This window comes from Numenius arquata, chromosome 16, assembly GCF_964106895.1.
Source record: "Numenius arquata chromosome 16, bNumArq3.hap1.1, whole genome shotgun sequence".
In the NCBI taxonomy this organism is placed as follows: Eukaryota; Metazoa; Chordata; class Aves; order Charadriiformes; family Scolopacidae; genus Numenius; species Numenius arquata.
In genome coordinates this window covers 5,344,725-5,366,443 of record NC_133591.1, presented here as the reverse complement: position 1 = coordinate 5,366,443, position 21,719 = coordinate 5,344,725, and the positions used below count along the sequence as shown (strand labels likewise).

The 21,719-nt window shown below is 41.9% G+C and overlaps 1 protein-coding gene across 4 annotated transcripts in view; it reads left to right on the top strand.

The window, feature by feature from the left end:
- Positions 1-423: 423 nt before the first annotated feature.
- PITPNM2 (phosphatidylinositol transfer protein membrane associated 2) overlaps positions 424-21,719 on the top strand; it is a 66,803-nt gene continuing 45,507 nt past the window's right edge. For all 4 annotated transcript variants that reach the window (XM_074159644.1, XM_074159647.1, XM_074159646.1 and 1 more), the window contains exons 1-4: positions 424-501; positions 16,102-16,316; positions 17,953-18,074; positions 19,783-20,016. In XM_074159644.1, coding sequence (XP_074015745.1) covers positions 424-501; positions 16,102-16,316; positions 17,953-18,074; positions 19,783-20,016 — 649 coding nt within the window. The remainder of the gene's footprint in view (positions 502-16,101; positions 16,317-17,952; positions 18,075-19,782; positions 20,017-21,719) is intronic.

The window sequence follows — 21,719 nt, the reverse complement described above, 5'->3', positions numbered from 1 at the left end:
CACATCTCTTCCGTGGAGATGCTATTGCATATGAAAGTCTGATTGATACAGTGGCAAAGGTCAGGAGGGTAATAGCTTTGATGGTATCCCCTAAAGCAAATCAAAATTCTTCTAAAAGTTTCTATTCAATTTGATACCAAGGGTCTGGTAGCACTCCAGGGATTCTTCTCTCTGCTATTAAGCTTATAGCTATTACAAAAATTAATGTTTGCCTGTTGTTTTTTTTTTTTTTTCCTTGCCTAATAGGATGTTCTGCAATAAGAATGGAAAATAACTGTTTCTCTTTTTTTTTTTTTTTTTCTTTCTCTCTCTCTCACTCTTTTTCAGGGATCCTCAATGCATTTGCTTGCCATTATTTAAGGAGCCTTTACTAAAAGCTTCTGGATTGTGTTTCTGAGCGGACGAAAGATTTTTGTATTCAAAATGCTCATAAAGGAATATCGTATTCCTCTTCCAATGAGCGTGGAAGAATATCGAATTGCGCAGCTGTACATGATACAGGTCAGTAACGTTTCAGCGCGTGCGGATGAGCGCAGGGTAACACAGGCTTCGTGTGGAAGAGTGGAGTATTGCTGCAAAATTGGATGTTTTAAATTTGAGGTTTGCTGTGTGCTTATACAGAAGCGGGGGGGGAAAGTAATACAAACTTCAGTTTATGACTCGCTTCATCTTGTCCTTTAATTAGAGAACCTCTGTTTGACCTACCTGGGGAAACAGCAGCTCATGGATAGGCTATTCCAATGGAAAAAGCACTAAGTGTGTGGCTACCTAACTGGAAGTGATCAAGCTTTTAGGGCTTAAGCAGTCACTGCTTCCCAGTTGGGCTGTGGTTCCTGGTCATGCCTGTTCCAGCTGCAAACCAAAGCCTCATGCTCTTTTGTTGGGGAAAAAACCTCTAGTATAAATGTAGAGAAGCTAAACCATAAGCATAACTTTGAATTTAGTGGGGGGAAAAAATCTAGATGTAATATTTCTTTGCTTATATACCACTATGAAACAGATACTAATCAGTTTAGGCATGAAACTTAGATTATTTTGAATAGGCTTTTGAATACTGGTGGGAATTTTTGTTGAATTCCCTGACTTCAATAAAGCAGTTAATTAAAATGTTGAGCATTTGTAACTCAAATTCTCTGTGCCCATATTCTCCTAGTGTTTGAAATTCAACCAGGAGCGTGTTTAAAAGGAAATGAATCTGAAGTGTTATTTCATTGTCCCACACTTTAAATAAAATTTAATTTTGCTCATCCAGCAAAACACACGTCTAATATTGAGTTTGCAGTAGAACTCTGCTTTCTGTGGCAGGATGAAGCGGTGCCAGAAAAATCTGCTTTGGATTAAAACCTAAAATGAATTAAGGAAAAAAACAAACCCCCAAAACCAAAGCAAAAGTACAACTCCCCCATTTCTCCCCTGACCATCCAACTGTGTTCCTTTAGGGACTCATCCACTTGACTGTTAAAACACTGTATGGTGTGTGTTTTCCAGTAATAACAGTGAAATTCCTTTTTCTGACACAAATATAAAACATGTATCATCTTTGTGTGTTTAACCTAAATGTTAGCGTAAACGAGTAAACGTTTTTCTTAGGTGGCTTCATTTTTGTGTATGTTTTCCTGACACCGTAGCTGCTTTGAATATTGTTGTAATTATTTTGTTAACAACTTTTTCTCCCAAATTTGGCTCAGCTGTTTTGAATAGAGAGCTGGTTGATAGAAGCAGTCTATTAGCTATGCAGAACTTGTCAGCGAGCAGCAGAGCGTACAGGAGAATGATCTGATTAAGGAGGAGCCCACCTGTGTAACAGAGGATGAATCGTTAACTGGGGAGTGTCTGTGGGGGAGGGACCCTCTGCAAGTCAAGAGACTGAATTTGCTTTTTGCTTTCAGAAGTTAAACTACTTATTTTTATTTCATTAATGCAGAACACTGGATTCCACTTTGTTCACTTGACAGTGGTTTTGACCGTATCTTAATGTCAAAGGATGTGATAAGCCATTAGGGTTTCATGCAAGGGGAAGTTCACTGCCCCAGTAAACCACTCAAGAAACTACATCTCCAAATTGCCAGCCAGCCCTGCTTCAGACCTGCTCTAATTTTCTAGTGCACTGATATGCAGCAAAGTAAGGTTTCCTCTTAGATCAGGTGCAATAGCTTATGTCAAGTCAGGTCTCTGATCTGCCTCCACTTACGCAGAGCAGGGGGTCAGCTGGAAATACTGCTTGTAGCCCAGGATCCAGGTGAGCTAGAGAAGTGTGTGACAAGCAAGTGACTTTACTGCATTATGTGTACAAGCAGTAGAAAAGGGAAAGTTAGCTGTACTTTTTATTGAAAATACTAGTCTCAGCTTAAATTTGAAAAAAAAAAAAAGGGAAAAAGAGAAAACCCACCTAGGGTAGAATGTGGAGTTTACGTTTTATTTCTTAGTGTTTGGGTAGCAATCTGCTTCAGCTCTTCCTGAAATTGGTGGAAAGATTCCTGCCGACTTCAATAAGAGCTTTTCCTAGGCCATGATATCAAACGCCTGTTTTCTTCAGTTTGATTTAAAAGCATGAAGGTTTTTGTCTTTGAGACAGGCGCTGAGGAGAGAGCAGTGGGGGGCTTGACTTCCGTTCTTTTCAGAGAATGAGAAAGTGCTTCGTGTCTGTCTTTTTATTTTTCCTCTGAAACCTGTAAGGAGGCCACAGGAGAAGCAAGTTTGGTATGTTGAACCCCCTTAGGGGAACAAGCTGAGATATCTGTATAAAACAGCAGTGTAGAGGCATTTCTTAGAAATCTTTCGCTGAAATGTAGAACAGAATGATTTAAAGTAGTTCCCAGGGAGAGGAGGTATTCATAAAAGTAAAAGGTTCATTTCAAAGACATTTGTTGTGTACGGTATGGTGTCGTTATTGCTGGAGACGCTAGTGAGCCTGATCCCATAAGAAGCAGTTTTCCAACAGTGTGAAAAAGAAATGTCACAATTATTCCTCAAGGGTTTTAGAGAGCCTTAAGCATGTACTTGAGGTTGATCACTCATTTAACTCCAAGTTCATGAGTGAAGATCCCCATTAAACTCCAAACCAGTTGGCATAAGGTTGCTCTTTTAAGAGCAACCAAATAATATTCCTAGATTTCAGCATCCGCTTCCAAATGAAAGTTTTCCAAAAGGGCCTTCTCCCTTGAGGGGTGAAGCAGCTGGCCCATGGCAGTTGCTCTGGGAACCCCTTCTACGGCAGTGGTGCCTCAAAGCCATATGGGCAGGGATGCTGAGGCTCAAGCTGTAGTGCTGTGGTCCCTTTTCGAAGATGGAGGTTTTTGCTTTGCAGTGGAAGGTCCTTTCATCTCCTTTCATGAAAGAACAGTCCCTCATTCTTCTTACGAGTCTTAACAAAAATTTCCACCGGATTTGATGTAAACAGCATCACACCCAAGTAGTCAAAGGATCCTTCCATTAAACTGGGACAGGCTGTACTCATATTTCCTATGTTTACTGGATGGGAGAATTAAAATTGTGCAGTATATAATCCAGCATCTCTGTTGGTTCTCTGCGCCACTAGGCAGGCGAGACATGCAATAAATCATTGTGTGTGTGCCCGTGTTGCTCTGTAATTCCTCTTATATTTAGTTCTCTAGGCTGGTGTGTAAAACTGTGATGAAAACTGAGGTGAGTGGCCCGCTGCTTTGCTTTTTAATTTTTTTTTTAAATTTGAGGATGGGGGAAGGGAAGCAACAAGTCTTTTAAGTGTTGCTTTCTGCTAGCTTCTGAAATATTATCTACAGAGACAGTGGTTTCAGTACTTTAAGTAGCACTTAAATTCTTCTATAAATAAGTTAATTTTACATTACAGCAAAGGGCTTAATGTACCCTTGACTTGCTTGAAGCCCAGCAGATCTGAACTAAATTGTTTTTCTCTATTACATTTTAGACTATCAATATCCATATTTTCATGGGAAACCTCTCACGCAGTTTTGTCAAGGTCTTCAGGTTCTGGGCCCTTGCTGCGTTGCCCACAGAGCGTTTAGATCGTAGATTTTCCATATGCACAACAGGGTTTTTGCAGCATTGCTGAGTTTTTGTCTCTTTTGCTATCCAAGTTAAAACATATGAATTTTTACGCCTGAGCTCGGAGCCAGTGATCTTCCTACCCACTGTGACCTGTTTTTATTCTGGTACATAAACCAGGCAAAATATTTCAAAACAGTGAATTTTTTGTGCCTCTTTAGACAATAGTATTGTAGTGTAGCTTTTTCCTAAAAATCTGTATGCCCATTTAAAAGCCTGTCCTGCTTCCAAGGGTTAGAGATCTCTAGATTAATTTGTCCTTGAGACTTGCCCATAGGACTGGGAGAGCTGCAGTTTGATCTGGGGGAACTGCAGGCTCTGATCCCAACGTAAGCAGAAAATAACTAGAGATGGGCGCTGAGATGAGTTTCATGAAGCACAAACTATTTATGGAGGGCACAACTGTAAGCATCTGTAGGGATTTCTTTCTTCCTGCAGAAATGCTGACTCTGTCCTGGAAGTCTTCTCTGACTCTGCACTTCACATCAAAAGCACGAGCACTATTTCTGTCTCTGCGAGGGCTTTGAAGCCGGTCAGGCACAAAGGATCGCACTTTGCCATTTCATACATTAGACAGATCTTATTAAAGGGTCTCTTAATTCTCCCTCTTCTAAGTGTCCTGCACATTTGTGTCTCAACAGCTATCCTTGCCTGTAATACCTGCTTCCTTTTCTCGTGTGGTTAGGGAACCTACCTTTCTGTATGCTTCCCCCAGAAATAAACCACACTTTAATGTTAAGTCTCTATCTCATCAAAGCTTGTATTCCAAGATCTGGATGCGTTTGTCAGAAAGATCAGTACGTTATTAGCCAAAGGTCAGTCCATTTATCATCTTAATACCGTTCATTACTGCGATTCCATATGCCATGAGATTCTGAGAGTCCATTGCCCTTCTGACCTTTACTTAAGACGAGAAAATTCCTCTTGTTATTAAATCTTATTTTTATATCGGTTTTATATCGGTTATTTTTATATCGGTTTATATCGGTTTATATAGCTTGCTTTCTCTGCTGTAAATAAGTCTGGTCCTCATTTTCTCCACGCAGTTTTCTCTGAATACTTGTGACTTCCCTCCGAAGATCGTGTACTTTAAAAATATTCTTCTGGACCTAGTGATTGCCTTTTGAGGATGAGACTTATTTTAAGATACTGCATCATGCTTATAGGCTAATAACGTTAATACTTTGTCATTCAGCACTTCAAGGGTCCACGATCGGGGAAGGACTCTGACCCCTGTTTGAGGCAGTCTGTTAAAGATAACCCATCCTCTCAGCACCGTCTGCTGAACTCGGGCAGGATACTGGGAATCGAGATCTGTCCTGTTTTCTCCTTTGTTAGCTTGTAGCTCTCAGGTGGCACCTTTGAGAATAGACTTAAGAGAACGTGCTTGTTGGTGGTAATTCTTGAGGCCGTGTCCTGATCTCTGGGTGCAAAAGTCATGTCCCTTAAACTGTTAGCTACACTTGGCAATTGCCAGCAGGCTCAGCAGATGGTGAGAGATTGATTGAGTGGGGGAAAACAAACTGACCCTTCATCTCTGGACACTGAAGAACAGGATGGCTGATTATTTTTGTTTCGTTTGCAGATGCCTTGGCCATCTGGACAGATAGACATACATGCTTTAGTTTTAAAAGCAGGTGACACTGCTGACAGCTCCAGAGACCCTGGAAGATTCACAAGTCTAAAAGCAAAAGCCCGGTTTGGAGCTTTTCCGCCAATTTCTATGCTGCAGCGTTAAAAACCTGTGACTTCTGTGTTCTGTCGTCTTCCCCTGGTTTTCATAACCTTTTCTTTGTGATCATGAGGGCTTGCATCCTTCTGAAAGAGGATAGTAAGACACTCGCAGTCGCTTACCTTTGAGAACAAGGGCGGTACAGGTATGTTCAGTGGTACCAGACCTGCTAATTTGTACAGGTGACAACGACACCCATAAGGGTTAGCATTTTGTGAAAACATATAGAATAGCAAACATCTTTTCAACATTTACTTTTTTTCTTGTTTTGTAGTCATTATCCTGGAATCCAGTTCTTAAGCGGGCTGTTATTCCATACCTGATGAAAAGAAGATTGATTTTTAGAGTAGTGAGCTATGCTGCTTCGGCAGTTCACACATGCTCTCTTTCTCTAAAAAAACTGAGCGAAGCTGAGATAAGATTGTAACACAAATATTATTTCAAACTTCAGATTCGTACTGGTTTTAATACAGGATGCAGCAGTAGCAATCCTGCTGATCTGGTGGCTGTCAAAAATCCTTTTTTTTAATCTTCTTATGAACAAAAATTTCTGACTTGTGGACAAAATACTGGCTATTGATCCAGCTTAGGTTCTGACTTTTTCAAATACCTGAAGGCAAGTAATGAATTAAGTATTAGGAAAACTGTAGGGACTTCTTTAAGCCATTCCTCCAGTATTTTAGCATACAATCTATTGTTAGTGAATAGCTACATTGGGTTCCTAAAATCTAGGGGATGTAGTCAGAGGATCAGAATTCGTCCAAAATACGCAGAGTCGAAATTTTTTCTCCTACTTGCAGTATAATAGTGGGCAACTTACTTTACGTCCCTCTAAACCAGGGACAGTAATTCTCACAGACAATGTCTGTGGAAGAGTTAATACAGTGAAAAATCCATTAAAGACAAGGAAGGAAATACTCAAGGTAAGATGAAATACTGAGCTGGAAGTGTAGTAGACGTTTTGAAAGATGGAGCATGTGGGGTAAACAAGTTTGAGGTATCTCCATAATAAAATGATTCCTAATTCATGTGCCTCTGGCACATCCAACCCTGGCTCTGTAGGAGTGTGACGGGGCGCCTCTGTAAGGCGAAGTGATTAATGAGTGGCCATGAGAAGGGTTCTCTTAATGCTGTAAATTATTTATAGTCCTGCACAATTCATTGTCCCCAAAATATCCTGGTTTTGTACAAACAGCTTCATTAATATTGAGACCCAATTCTAAATAATTCAGTGCATACAACACTTGTACAAATCGATGCTGCGCATATTTCTGTTCCATCTTGCGAGAATCTGCTGCTGACAACCTGTCCTGCCTTAACTTTTAGGGCTTTTATTAGGAATGTGTTTTACCTTACAAGAAAAGCAGCCAAGAATGATGGTGCTGCGGATGCAGCGCAGGTAACCTGCACTTGCTTGGGTGAGAATGGTCCCTTCTTCAGGGCCTTCTCCATCCTCAGCTCTGCTCTGCTTCTGCTGGCTGGGAGTCTTGTAGGATTTGGGGCTGGAAACCCAGAGGGAGGAGGCTCTTGCAGCTGCAAAGGGCTGTGACCCCTACCTCAAACATCTCTCAGGATAGCAAAGGGGTGGCGGGAACGGACCTGGGATCTCGTGGACACTAACCTACCTCCCGTCAGAAAGCAGGTCGCTGACAGAAAGACCCTGTGTGTGTGACATCTTCTTTCTCCTTGGGTGCTTCGTACCTCCGTGGAGTCAGCAGTACACAGTGATGGAAGCATGGGACAAAAGGCCAGCAATTCCTGTGTGAGAGTCCCTATTCTTGCTTGGTAAACTTGAAGGACAAGCCCTGTAATATCCCTGCTGCAGGCAGGGAGGTGATCAGACAGCAGCCTCCAGCAGAGCTGGGAAGGACCCAAAGGGTAACCCTGCTGGAAATTGCAGCTATGTAACGCTAGGTTGGGAAGACAGATGCTAACTACTTTATGGTTTCTCTCAAAATCATCTACCTAATAAACTAATGTGTTTAGATATCCCTGATGAAACTAGACTTATCTTGAGGAGGAAGGGCAAAAGGTGGCTGGCTATCCTGATGGCTCTGAGCATAACGCCCAGCTGTGTGTAGGACAGCCCTGCTCCTGCTGAGATAGAGTCACTGCTGGGATTTCTGATCTGCCAGGAGGATCTAGCACTTCCAAACCCAGTGCTTGGGGAGGTATGCGAAGGTGGTTTGTTGATCTGTAAAGTGAGTGGGTGTGGGCAGCGAAGTCTTAGGTCTCTGTGAAATGTCTCCGTATTGATAGAGCTGTCCTCTCTGGCCATCTGATACAGCAGCCTGGAAAGTGGCAGTCTTTTCATGGCATTATGACTAGTTTTTTGCCAGGATGGGGAGTCTTCTGATTTCCCTACACACACACACACTTTACAACACTCCCTCTTACTTTAGGACTCCTTTTGTTTGTTTTTGACTGGATGGTAGGAACACTTAAGACTGGGTTTTATGTTCAGCTGGTGAAGCACTGGTGTTTAGGGGAAGGGGTATTGCCTAGATGGAATGAAGCAGTGCACGTTGCTCAGCCATTGATCAATCCTAGAAGGAGGATGTTTAAAACAGCTGCTCTTTTGCCTTTATTAATAAAGCCATTGATGAGGAACAGATTTCTTGCCCCTCTCCCCTGTCATTCCTGTGTGTACAGTGCAATGAGGCTCGGAGTCAAAGTGCTATTGTAAAGCCTCATGCTCTGATTGTTATCTTGTTGACTCAAACTAACCTTCCTTTGTTAAATAACTATTGACACTGGCCCTTCATGTATTTTTTTTTTTCACAGCACTAATTGGATTAAAATTATTGTCATGCGTGAAGGATGCATGTTAGAGCGCAAAGGGCACACGGAAACCTCAGCTGTGGGCACCATGGTTACTAGTGACATCACTTGGTTTGCTGCTAACAGTAATGATTTGTGTGCAGCGCTGAAGCCTGAGTGAAGGTGGCCTAAACTAAACCCAGTGGATTGCTGATGCAGTCCCATTGCCATGGAAACAGATGTTGCAGCTTAAAGTTGCTTGCATTCATAATGTGGTGCACGTGGTATAAACAAAAACATGGTCCTGTGGTGTCCACACCTTCTGAAAGGGCAGGAAGTGTTAGTGGAGAGAATGGGGAATCCCATTGCAGTTGGACTTCATTTCCCGTTAAGGTAGTGCCAACTTAACTGTGCAGGATGAGTTATAGTAAGTCTTGCCTTATTAGTAACAAGAACAAAACTCACAAGTCCCTTACTGCCCTCCAGCAATGATGATGATGTTGTTGTTGTTGAAGGACTGTCAGTCCAACTGAACGTGAATTGTTTCTCGTTTGTACCTTACAAAGTGCAAGCTCAAAAATACTATTAAAACTCATCCCTGAGGGAACAGGGTTCCTAGCTCTTGCCTGCTTTTAATACTGTCTTTCCAATATAACCAGTAGGACTGCACTCAACTCCTGCAAAACAGGAGAAGAGAGGCTTCCCTGTTTGAGGGCTGTTATGCTGTATTTTGGCAAAGGTCAAGCCCAGTGAAGAAGACTGCTGCATCATGGTGAGGATGCTGAAATGGGGCTTGAAAGATCTGGGTGCTAGACCCAGGCCTGCTCACAGCTCTGTGTCTTCAGGTTACTTTCTCCCTCTTAAAAATGGTGCCCTCTTCATAATTCATCTTTAATGTGAGAGGACTCAGTTATTCTGACTGTGGCACAAAAGCCTTTGACAGCAAGAAGTTGTGCGTGCTGTTCTACTTCTGAACTCTAATGCATTAATAACAGTAAGGGTGATTTTTATTTTTAATTTAATTCATGTAACTTCCTGCTTGCTCTTAGAACATGTTATGCACTGATAAAATTATGTTGGGTTTGATCTGATCAGAAGTTTTCCTTCTTGGTTTCTGTAGGAGTGGAATAGTACCATCTCCTCTGCACCCTGCTTTCACACTGGGGAAAAAAGCTTTTTGCTCCGGTATCACCCTGATTATGGTGATATCATTTTAATTGTGTTTTAGGTCTTTGAAACACATGTTTTGAAATGAAAAAAAAAAAAAAACACAACAAAAAACAGGCTGGGAAGTATGACTCTACTTCTAAGGATAAACCAACGTTTTGGTTGTATAGTCAAAGACCGAATTTTTGATTACCTGCAGTAAATACTGTCCATGAATGGTGCCTGGTCTATCAGATCTCTGTATCAGCAAGCAGAAGGTTGTCGGTGGTGAAAGCAGATTGCTCATAATGAATTAGATGTCAATTCAAATGCTCAGAAAGGAGTGGTTAACAGAACACAGAGCTGAGTCATACTGCAGCAAGAGACAGCTGAAGGGAGAACGGCTACACCTATGTGCATGCACATCGCCACTGTACGCGTTATCCGTGTACCAAAATCCTGTGCTGGGAAAATCTGTTAAGAATAAACCGTACATTACTTCCAGGACCTTTTGTTTTTTTCCAGTATCTCTATCATTGACTTTCTGGATTTAGGTGCTGTTTAATTCTGGCTTGCAGCAGCTATGGCTGAAACTGTGCATCTGTTGTCATGCTGGTTTATTTGTGGGGTTTGATTATTAGTATCACTACAGTAAGCCTAGATACATGGCTTAGGCTAACAGGCTGCTCTGCTTATAACCTTATAACCTCTCCCAGCGTTTCTGTAAACGGCTACCATGTGCAACTCTCCAGTCGTAGTCTGTCCACTCGTACCTGCTTCGTACACGCAGCTTCTGCTCTTGCACGGTGCCTGCAGGTAGGAGATGATGATGGCTGGTAGGCAGCTGCCAGGAACACATCAAGGAAGGCGGTTGGTGATGGAAAGAAGGCAGCGCTTTGTAAAATTAGAAGAGTGGAATCTCCATCAGCATCAATAATGTCCAACTGGAGACAGTTGGGAATATTTTCCCTTAATGTATGGAAGAGATTGAAAACAAGTAGTTTATTCCTCTCCCAGCCTAAATTTCGTTACTCAACTCTTTACGTCTCAGGTACCTTCATATTTCCTTTCTAAAACTGAACAGAAAAAAATCTAAACAGGTCTGATCAGGTAAATCAGGTCTTAAAACCTACCCAGTGCTGGCAGGAGTCATCCCTTCCAGGCAGCTTCAGGCGTTTTGTTGTCTGGTGAATTGCATGGGGCAATTTAGGCTTTCTCTGGTTCCCAAAGGACGGGTCTGTTTCTGGGGACTTAATTGGCATTTTTGGTAGCCTTAACATTCGAAACAATAAAAAAATAGTAATTGGCCATAGAGAATGTTTTCCAGCCTCCCTTTCCACAAGAGTATGAGCAAGTATGTTAGCAGGATCCTCTGGGGATATTTGCTGTCATGTTCTTGTTCAGTGGTTACATAGATGCCTTTGTTTGCTGTCACTGTTAACTGAAACCATCAACCAGCTGTAAACTTCTTGTATCCATATCTGTGTCTAAATGGGATAAAAAAAAAAAAATCCCAAGACTTCAGTGTTATTTTAATGGATTCTCCCAGAAGAATTTGTCTGGACTATCAAAATACCCTGTTGCCAAATGGGAGCTGGAGGAGGAAAGCAAAAAATCTTCTCGTTATTGTTTCCAGACAATGATTTGTGTCTTCATTATTTGTGGACAACAGGTCTACCAAGCGTAGTGCTGTCAATCTTCATAATTCAAATAATCTCAAATCGGAACTCTCTCAGGTCATTGAGGTAGACCACTGGTGCTGTGTACTTTGCTGTGATGCACCAAGAAACTTCATCGTGAAGCTAAAGCATGTCAACCTTTTGTAATCACTATCTAACTTATTTAGATGGAGGGGTTGTACTGTAAACAATAATCAGCAGTAAACAAGGTAAGATTATAGCTATAATCTATTTTTAAAAGCTAGAACAATGCTTGGATCGCCTGTTATCACCATGCAACCTACCCTGTCTTTACTGTTCTCTGCAGTACCATTGCAGTGCTCAAAGTAGTAAGTTACAATAAAAGAAACTTTAGGAGAAACTAAACCCCTGAGCCATTTGCAGTGCTGCTGTAGGGTTGGCAGAGATTCTCTGTGTAGGCACCTGAGCCCGTGCTTTACTCGGGGGCTGAAAAGCAAGGAGGAGGACTCTGTTGATTTAGGATAATAATCTCCTTTGTCTTCTGAGCAGTACTGCGTTGGTTGGTGGGGTTGGTTTTTCTTCTAATTCACCAAAAGCAAAACACTACAGGGCAAGTTTAATTTCCACAGCCTGACTTCTGTATTTCTCAAGCTGATAGAATAAGGCATATCTTAGTTGTTTTACCCAGCGTTATGCATTCTTGTTCTGTGAATGCTGTTCCTCCAGCTGTAGTGAGACTCTTCAAGTTGTGGGGGTTTCTGTCGCCATCAGCCGTCATTCCTTTACTGAGCTCTGCCCCACTAGAAAAACAAACGAGTTGTGCTTAATCACCTGGTCCCACTCAGTTGTTCCAGGAGAAGTTTGCTGGACTAAGGCGTTGCAAGATGTGCTCTGTGGTGTTGGCTGATTGTGAGACACGTTTCTGACAGGGAAAGGGAATGGAAGATCTGAGGACTGATCAACCTGTCTTTGCTAGTGGAAGGCTTTGTTTACAGCCGTTTGTCTCCTGTTGTGAAGGGCGGATGATAAATGGGGTTAGGCTAGCCCAGTGTTTAGATGACATTCATGGGAATTATTCATCTGTGATTGTTATGGTGAGGTCATGTGCTGTGTCCCATGCTATGCTGCTGTGCCAAGAGATTTATTTTAATAGAAGCCTTTAAGTAACTGGCATTCTTGCTAATCATGGTGCATCTGCTTCTCTGGGTTCCCTGTTATGAGTAATTTAATGCTATTACTTTAGCTAGAAGGGATCTGTGTCACCATCTGTCCTGGAAAGCTATTGATGGGACTGTGCAGAACATGGAGTGTCATCAGCCGAGAGAGGGACTTCTAAAGGGATGACTGGATTTCCTGTTGTAATACAATATAAGACAGTTTACTGTGATTACAGCTTAGATAACTTGCATATAGAGGCTGTTAGCTACTCTTTGATTTTGTTGGGGACCGTTCCTCAGATATTTATATAGAAGGAAGATCCTGTTGTCAGTGAGTAGCAAGGAGTATTAACACAGGTAATCTGCTAAATAAAGTCTCTACTTCTCATAGGGGTGTGGGTCTATGAGGGTGAAACCTTCAAGACTGACCCTAAAATGCCTGCACGTCTGCCACTCCCAGCAGACAGATGCTCTTTGGAGAGGGCTTGCCAGACACTTTTCAAGTCAAATGCTTTCCTAATCGATGGTTATTTTTTAATTGTTGTTTGCAGACCACTTCCTTGTAACAAGCCCTCTCCACGCTGTAGCTGAGTCACAATAGACGTGAAGAGGCTATATGGTTGAAAAGCAAATTGCTCTTCACTTCCATAAGTGGTGTGCTTTCACAGTACCACTTAGGCGCAGAGTATCATCCTGGTCTCTTGAGTGCATGTAGCTGATGTCTTTATTTTTATTGTCTGAGAAACGTATCTTCTTTTTGTCTTTATGACTGGTTAGTAATGGTACTGTTTGCCATCTAACCTGAGTTGTTCGGTCCTTCCTGACCTTGCTGGGGCTTGTTGCCTTCTCGGCAAGCTAACTGGTAAGCATGAGAGCATGCAGGGCTGGGAAGCAGCTTTGTGTGGGTTTATCATGTGGAGTTTTTCTTTGACCATGCTGTTCTTCCCAGCAGTAAGTTATGTTGTGTTTTGAGTGTAAATTGGCCTGACTCAAAGGTCCTGGCTCAAAAGATAGTTTGGGATACAAACTTTGCAGCTCTGATTTGTTGGGGCTTTTTTGTCATGCAGAGGTGCAGCTCTTATTTCACATTAATCTAAGAAAACATTCTTGCTGTCCCTTGTTGTATCTTGGAGTGACAAGCAGGAGGAATGTGTGGCACCAGAATTTGCCTAAGGCTTTCAACTGTATGAAAGAGGCTGTGGGTTAGAGTAGATCATCAGGAGAAGGAAGAAGCTTGTGCTGCTCTTGGAATAGGGTTTGTAGTCTCCTGCAGGTGCATAGAAGTGACTAAAATAGCCAGGAATGGGACATGAACTGACTTCCGCAAAGAGTCTCACTTAATTTGGGTTTTTTCCCTTCTTATTTCCCTCACTGAGTGTTGGGACCGTAACACCGTGCCACCCATCACATCTCCAGCCATCAGACAGCTCTGTCTGAGAAGCTGAGTGTTAGTGTTACCAGGTCATGTAGGAAAGCTGCTTATGGAAGTATTTGCATAAAGCAAATTTGGCCAGTCTTGCAGGTTCACTGGGGTTCTAGCTGTAGGATGAGAACCAGGCAAGTCATCTTCATGCAGAGAGATTTTATCAAAACTGACTCAATGGAGGAAAGAGAAGTGGAGAATGTTAGGGTTAGCTCTGTGTATTTGGACTGTCGTTGTTGGTCTGGGCTTCAATCCCATAACCCTCTGAAGAGTGTCAAGAGGCGGAGAGCTATCGGAGGAAGAGAAGGCATAAGCCACATCTCAGATGTAGCTCTGAAAGGAACAGTATGAAATCTCACTCTGAGAAAGAAAGCATACAGGGTATTTTTATCCATTTTCATATCAAACATGGCTATTAAAAAGAAATCTTTAGTGTGTTGGTGTTCCAATGTAATACAAGCATTTGTAAATCTGGGAACCGGGTGCTGAGTCCACTTGGTGTGGTGGGTTTCTTTTGAAATTTAAAAACTACTAAATATGTTTTGGTCCCAAATGAGGTCTTGCAGATTTGCCTTGGAATTGCTGGTAACTGCGCAAGCTAGGATGGAGTTTTAAATCTAGCCGGTGTACGATTCTACATGTGATAACTTGGCACAAAGAGAACCCATATTTCCTCTGCTTATGATTTCCACGTGCTTATGCCATATAATAAAACTCTAGATCTCCATAATTTGTATCAACTGTTCAGAGCAGATGCTGTGCTATTATTCTGTCTGACACATTCGCTATGCCTGCTGGGTTACTGCCTTTTCTGAGACCTTTGAATTAACCAGATTTTTGGGTCATCAAGATTATTTAATGTTACTGTCATAAATATTTGTACAGGACTTGGTCAGTGCTTATATAAGAATTGAAAGACAGTAATTTGTTTTAAGAGGATGTGTGTTTTAATGAACTGCCAGCTGAATGTTAGATATAAACTGTAAAAAAGTGCTTTGGAGCAGGAAAAAAATTACTATTTAGACTGTCAGTTATTTAGATTTGTCGGTTACAGCTGTTTAAATTTAAAATCGCTTGAGAGTTCTTTAAAAAGAGGGCTATTTACTTCTAAATAGCTGTGTTGGCTTATCATCCTGTCCTCAAAAGAGAAGAAGCTGATCTCTTGCATCTTATTAATCATTTTCTGTTAAACCATGTTATCCTTCGAATTGTTTGTATGCCAAAAATGAGAGGTTGTTGTTGTGTTATATTTCACAGTTGGTTCTTGTATAAAATTCCATATTTTTTTTCTTACTTTCCAAAGTACTTTCCTCTCAAATACAAACAATAAACTCAAAATACTAACAATATGAATCTGTTGTTTGGAAATGATGAAGGTTATACATCATCCAATCTGCTGAAATGTGTTACAAATGAATAAATATTTGGTTTGCCTCTAGCTCTTCTTAGAAGCACTGAAATTAGTATTTTTTTATTGAAGGAATTTTTGCCAGGTTTCTCAATGAGGGACAATGCTACAAATAAGCCAAAATATGGAGAGTGCCAGGGGGTGCTGTGTGCATTCTGGCAAACTTGGGTTGTTTCTTCTAAATATCTTAATTAGCAGAGCATAGTCTCCAAGCTGTTCTTGGAGAGCTGCTGCCCTGCCAGACCACAAGCAACAAGCCCCCAAATCCTGTGGTTTTAGGTCATAAAATAGTCTTCAGTGCTGTGATGTTGCACCAAGTGCGTGTATGATTCTTCACGCTGATACAACACCACAAGAATCTGCCAAGCCAGACAGACTCCCCTGCACCGTGTCATCCGCCGATGAGAAAGCTTCTTCTGCTCCTGGGTGGTTCACAGCTGGAGCCCAGGTTTCATGTGCTCCCAGGAAGAGCCATGTGTAATCTCTTGCAGGAGCAGGAATTGATATGTCATTAGGTCACCGTTCAAACTGTCTCTTATTGCAAATCCAGGTCTTTACAGGATCCCTAATAGATCTCTGATCTGTGTTGGCCAGATGAGTCTCTAAATCTTTTCCTTTATAATCTCTAGGTTTGGTAATCTTACTGCCAGGATCCTGCTACTGTTCTGCTGTCTGTATGAAGCGCTGCTCAAAAGGAGTCCTAGAAACCATCCCCAATGTTCATGTGCTTTGAGACCTTGGTATGTACAAGGTACTGGAAGGATTAACTATGATATATTTTTCCCTTTCAGAAAAAAAGCAGAGAGGAGACATGTGGGGAAGGCAGTGGAGTAGAGATCCTGGAGAACAGGCCATACATGGATGGACCAGGAGGCAACGGGCAGTATACTCACAAAGTGTACCACATTGGTATGCACATACCCAGCTGGTTTCGGTCAATATTGCCCAAGGCAGCTCTGCGAGTCGAAGAGGAATCGTGGAATGCGTATCCTTATACCAGGACAAGGTAAAACTTATCAAGATGTCCAGAGGTCTTTCCCTACTTTAGAGAGAGGATTTGATGTCACTTTGTGTGGCAGTGGCATCTCTTTCATCTCCAGTAATATCCTTTAGAGAAACTGGGGTCAAGTCCTAAAATTCTTACACAGTGCTTAACCTCAGGAGTTGCCTGAGTGTGATTCTCATACTTGAGAATTTGTGGCTGATTGCTCTAAAACGTGAGCTGTTTTGTCTGTCAAAGCATGGAAAATCTTGAATGATTTTTATTTAGTCTTGTATCCTGCACTGCATGTTCTGCTTAACGTTGCAGGTATCTGCTAGCTCAGTGAAGTTATAAATATACACAGTGATGGGACAGTTGTCATGCTGAATGCTGTCAAGTAAGACAGGATTTATTTGTTCTAGGGGGGAAGAAAAATCTTAATAAATAAATAAAAAACCTAGTGCTTCTTTTCTGGAAACTGTCTTACTGTCATTTAGCTAGAAAATAACAAACCTACATCCCATGGTTTTCACCCTGAGAAGGGAAGAGCGCCAGAGGCTCTGTGAAGCCCTCAGGGACGGCCTCGTTTCAGCTGATGTTGTCTGGAAGGACTTCAGATACCATGGAATAAATAGCCTCTGTGCCGGTTACGCTGGTTTAGGGCATTTGCCCTTTTCCAGGTTTACAAGTCTGATATTGCTGTCACCTTTCATAATAAAAAGGCTTTAATGGATATTTTGATTATTATCAAAAAAATAGAAAAGTTTCATAGTTCTGATTTTGCTGCTCCTTACAAGTAACATTAGTCTGGGTAAAGGTGGGGAGTCAGTGCCTGCGTACGAGCAGTTGCTCATGACTAAATATAATGGAGCTGTCTGACTTTGAAGTGATTAAAGTCCACTGCCGGTCTGTTTTTATCTATTCTCTTGAAATGCCCATGAGTCAATCAGCTGGCCAGGAAACCTGGCGCTGCACAGAACCAGTCCATATTTTATTCTGCCATAGCTTCCAGGCAAGAACTCTGCTTTTCTGCTGGTAGAGATGCATTTCCAAGGTGTCCTTGTGTTCGTATCTGTGTCATACCTGCAAGGATAACATAACTTGTGAGTACAGCAGACCCAAAAGTTATCTCCTTGCTGAAAACTGCTCCTTTAAAAGCAGTCTGTCCTGATAATCTTCTCCTGGAGGAGACATTGTCAAACTAAATTGCAGGTTTTTGTCGGTGTCTCTGCAAAGTGAGACATAGTAGTCCTCTCAGGCTTTCTCCTGCCGGTGCTTGCTTGTTGCCACCCTGGGAGGTTGCTTCTTGGTCAATGTGCGTGCCCAGTCTCCAGCAATTGCATGGGGCACGTTGGTGTCTTCTCACCTGCAATCCATGTAACACCTCATGGGGAGCACATCCCTTCGCTGTGGGCTTGGGATTTTACTAAACCAGAGCTATTCCAGTGAAGCCACATGTCCGAGGCAAGCATGTGTCTTAAGAAGTTATTAAAGAAAATCTCTTGAGTCTGTCGAGTTGGTATTTTAAGCATACCTGAAGTAAAACAGGAGTGAAGGCTGGCTGGGATTTGAGACTGATTTTCTACATCTTAGGAAAGCGTTTTCTTTGCTTACCAAACTGAGCGGGATTAACTCTAAGCTGCATTGTTCTCCTTTTCAGGTATACATGTCCTTTTGTGGAGAAGTTCTCTATTGATATTGAGACGTACTACAAAACTGATCCGGGAGACCATGTCAACGTGTTCAACCTTTCTCCTGCAGAAAAAAGACAAACCATTCTAGGTGACTAGCCTTTTTCTTTAACTTTTTTCTTTATTCTGCTTTTTCTTCTTTTTTCCGCTATGTAAAGCGTTTTGCTTGGTGTGTTCCATCTGCCTGTCCCATTTTCCCCTAAACACACACCTGCATCCCTGTCAGTGTCAGGCTGCTGGTTAGGGTTACATCAGATAGAGTGAGGACACCTGAGTTCTCTTCTAGGTATGATGTAAATCACATGGAAATAATTTGAGTCCCCCATTTGTAAAATGAAGCTGATGCTTTTGTGTCTTATTTGTGCAGCTCCTGAGGGGAGTAAGACATCTAATGATTTTGGGAGTAAAAAGAAGAAATAACCATAGAAGAGGAAAATATTGATGTATATTTGTGTAGCTCCTTCACATATATGAAAATCAGTCCTATCTGCACTTCTGAAACATGAAGATGTATTTAATTTTTGCTTCCCCTTCTTTTAGTCTTGCGCTCATGCAGGTTAACGCTGCAGCTTCACATCTATCTTTGGGAGACTGGGTTAATGAGCCTTATATATGTATGGATTTAATGAGAAAAAGCAAAAGGGAACATCTTATAAAAAGGCAGAGAATGGCAAGTGTCATAGCAATTCCTGTCTTGCTGTCCATCATGGTCTGTGCCCGTGGCATTTGCTGGGGACCCGGCTGCGTGTCAGGGAGCTCTGGCAATGACAGCCACTCAGGACCGAAGCATCCCTTGCTCTGAAGCTGCTGAGACTGGAGAAGTGTTGAGCTCCGGCTGACTTCTGGCAGTCCTACGTTGCGCTGGCCGCAGCAGGAGCTCCTGGGAAGGACATCTAGTGGCTGCTCTGGCTCCTTGAGTGCTGTTGGTGTGTGGGACATGGCAGTAACTCTGTGAAATTTTACTTGAGTGTTAGTGATTTAAACTTCTTTGTTTTGAACTTCAGTTCGATTGTCCTCATTCCTAAGCCTATCTGATCGGGCTTTCAGTGCTGAACAAATAGGCTTGAGTCATGCTGCCTCATTGAGAAGTGTCAGAAGAGCTGTTGTTTCTTGGCAAGTGTGATCCTGCCCTTCAATCCAAAGTTCAGATACTTCTGCTGAGATCTGGAATGGGGGCTGCAAATATTTAAAATATGTGCATTCACTCTGCTCCCATTGCAGTTTCCACTTCTCCATTGTTGAAGTGTTAACTGGGACTTAAGTTAAACTTTCTGCCTTCCATAGTACATCTGATCTAACAATAGCACGTGGGGAGTTACCGGTAACTTCACTTGATGGACTCCAAAGATAAGCTGTTCAGTGAGTGGCATCTTTTCCATAACAGTGCTAAGAAAGGGCAGCTGTAACTATCTCAGATGAGACAGAGCTGTAGCACTAGGAGTGATATTAGAAGAGCTGAAAGATGGAATGTGCAAAAGATCTTTTTGGAGCTGGAAATACAGAGTGTGTGGATCTGCCAGAGCGCTGTGGATCTGCAGTCACTGTGGGCAAAAATATGTATTTGGAGCAAAGCCTCTGTTTGCTGGAACTGTGTGTACTAGATCCTCTGGCAGAGCTGATCGCTGCCCAGGAGCAATGTATAAACAATTTAAATATCAGTTGTTTAAGTGTAAGTAAAAAGAAACTAAATTGCTATAATGCTTCTGGGACTTACTAAAACAGAAATAACTCCTGAAAAATGGTATTTTCTTTTGTTTGGGAAAAGGAAATGTCTAACTGTTTCTATTCTCTTTCTATAGATCCTATCGATATTGTTAAAGATCCTATCCCTCCGCATGAATACAAAGCTGAGGAGGATCCGAAGCTGTATAAATCAGTGAAGACTAAAAGAGGCCCCCTGTCAGAAGACTGGATTCAAGAGTACAAGAACAACCCTGGGAAATACCCCATCATGTGTGCATATAAACTTTGTAAAGTCGAGTTCAGATACTGGGGCATGCAGTCGAAAATCGAGCGGTTTATCCACGATGTTGGTGAGCATTTATAGTCTTGCACAGTTCACTCTTGACTCCTTAATGTTGTTTCTGAATTGAAACGCAAAGGTGAGGTATGTGCAATGTATCATATCCCAAGATATGTCTGTGAAGAGATTCTCAGATCTAATTACTCTTTTGCAGAGTTGTGGGTCAATTCGGGAAAAAATCATGTTATTTTGTCACTTATAATTGTATGTGCGAATCCAAACCACTGGAAGGCTTGCCACTGAAAAGGGTTTTAAGTCCTGTGTAGGCAAGATCTTGCATTCTCTTCTTTTAGACAAGGATTTGACTGTTAAACTTTGCCGTATCTTTTTCAAAATATGCCAGTTTTCTTTAGTTTGGACAAAATCCTCAAAGAAATGAGCTTCACCTGGTTTCAGAAAACCTTTCCCTGGAGCATCCCTGGTTTCTACCTGCTGTGCGGCAGCAGTGGTGGGTCTCTGCGGCCATACATCTCTGTCCCCCAGGCTGCGGTGTTCAGGGCTCCCCACCTCACTGTGCTATAACCCACCACAGGTCATTGACAGCTCTTAGTTGAGAGTAAATGCAGCTTTGATTGATGCATCATTCTTAGGCGAATGCTTTTAAGGAGGTATTATTTGTGTCCCAGAAGTAACTAAGTGGAGACGATGCAGGTGGTAGCAGTGCTGGCAGTAATTTGTTCTTTGCAGAAAATCTATAACACAACCAATACAGTTTCTGAGCCTTGCCAGAAGAGACAGGATCTATGGCTGGGTGGAAAACTTAAAGAATGTTTTAAAGAAGCAGAATCACAGAATCACAGAATATTTTTGGTTGGAAGGGACCTTTGAGATCATCGAGCATTCCCATCTCAAAAAAAAAAAAGTGCAGAGCTGTGGCTGTTCTATGGCAAAGAAAGGCCATGTAAAGGATGCTACTTGCTTTCTGTTTTATCTCAAAAGCAGGACAGTCCTCCTACATGACCTCTACAGCTTTCCCTTCTATATGCAAAGCTTCTTTGAAATGCCTGATGCTAGCATAAGTAAGTAATTTCATAGCTCTTTTCAGTCATACTGTGCTCCTGAGAGCTAATGTGGAAAACACTGATAGTGTGCACAGCTCTCTGAATAGTCGTAGGTTGCTTTCTTAAAGCTCCCTTGGTTTCACTTTACCTCCAGATGGAAGTTTTTACCTGTTACAGACTGTATTACAAGTGGCTCTCTGCAATGAGCTCCCTTGGTGTTTCGGTGACATGGGTTAATTTAGTGTACACTGCAAAACATGGGGGCAGAATAACAACTCCATTGTATCTGTTAAATGAAAAAGAAGCATGTGACTCTTCCAGTTGTTCAGAGGTGTTTGGCATAGATTAAACTGTGGTCCCTTAGAAACGTTTCTTTTGTATTTCATGAAAGATTGCCTGCCATTTTCCTCTTGATTGAGGCTTTGCGGAGAGCCGAGCTAGCTCATTGTCTGCCTTTCAAAAGCCTTTCCACACTGTTGTAATGATGGCAAATACTGTTTTTCAAAGTGGTTAAGATGCATAAAATCAGAAGTCTTTAAGGCAAGACAAAGTTGAGTGAGTGAAAAGCATAAGCAAAAAGCTTTGGGTATCTACAGAAGATGCGTAGCCTTCTGCAATGGGGTAGCCATGGGGAAGCCATTAGTGAGTGGGAAAAGTGCCAGAGCACATCTACTGAAGACAGCAAGGTACGAGGATGTTTAAGTTTGAAAGA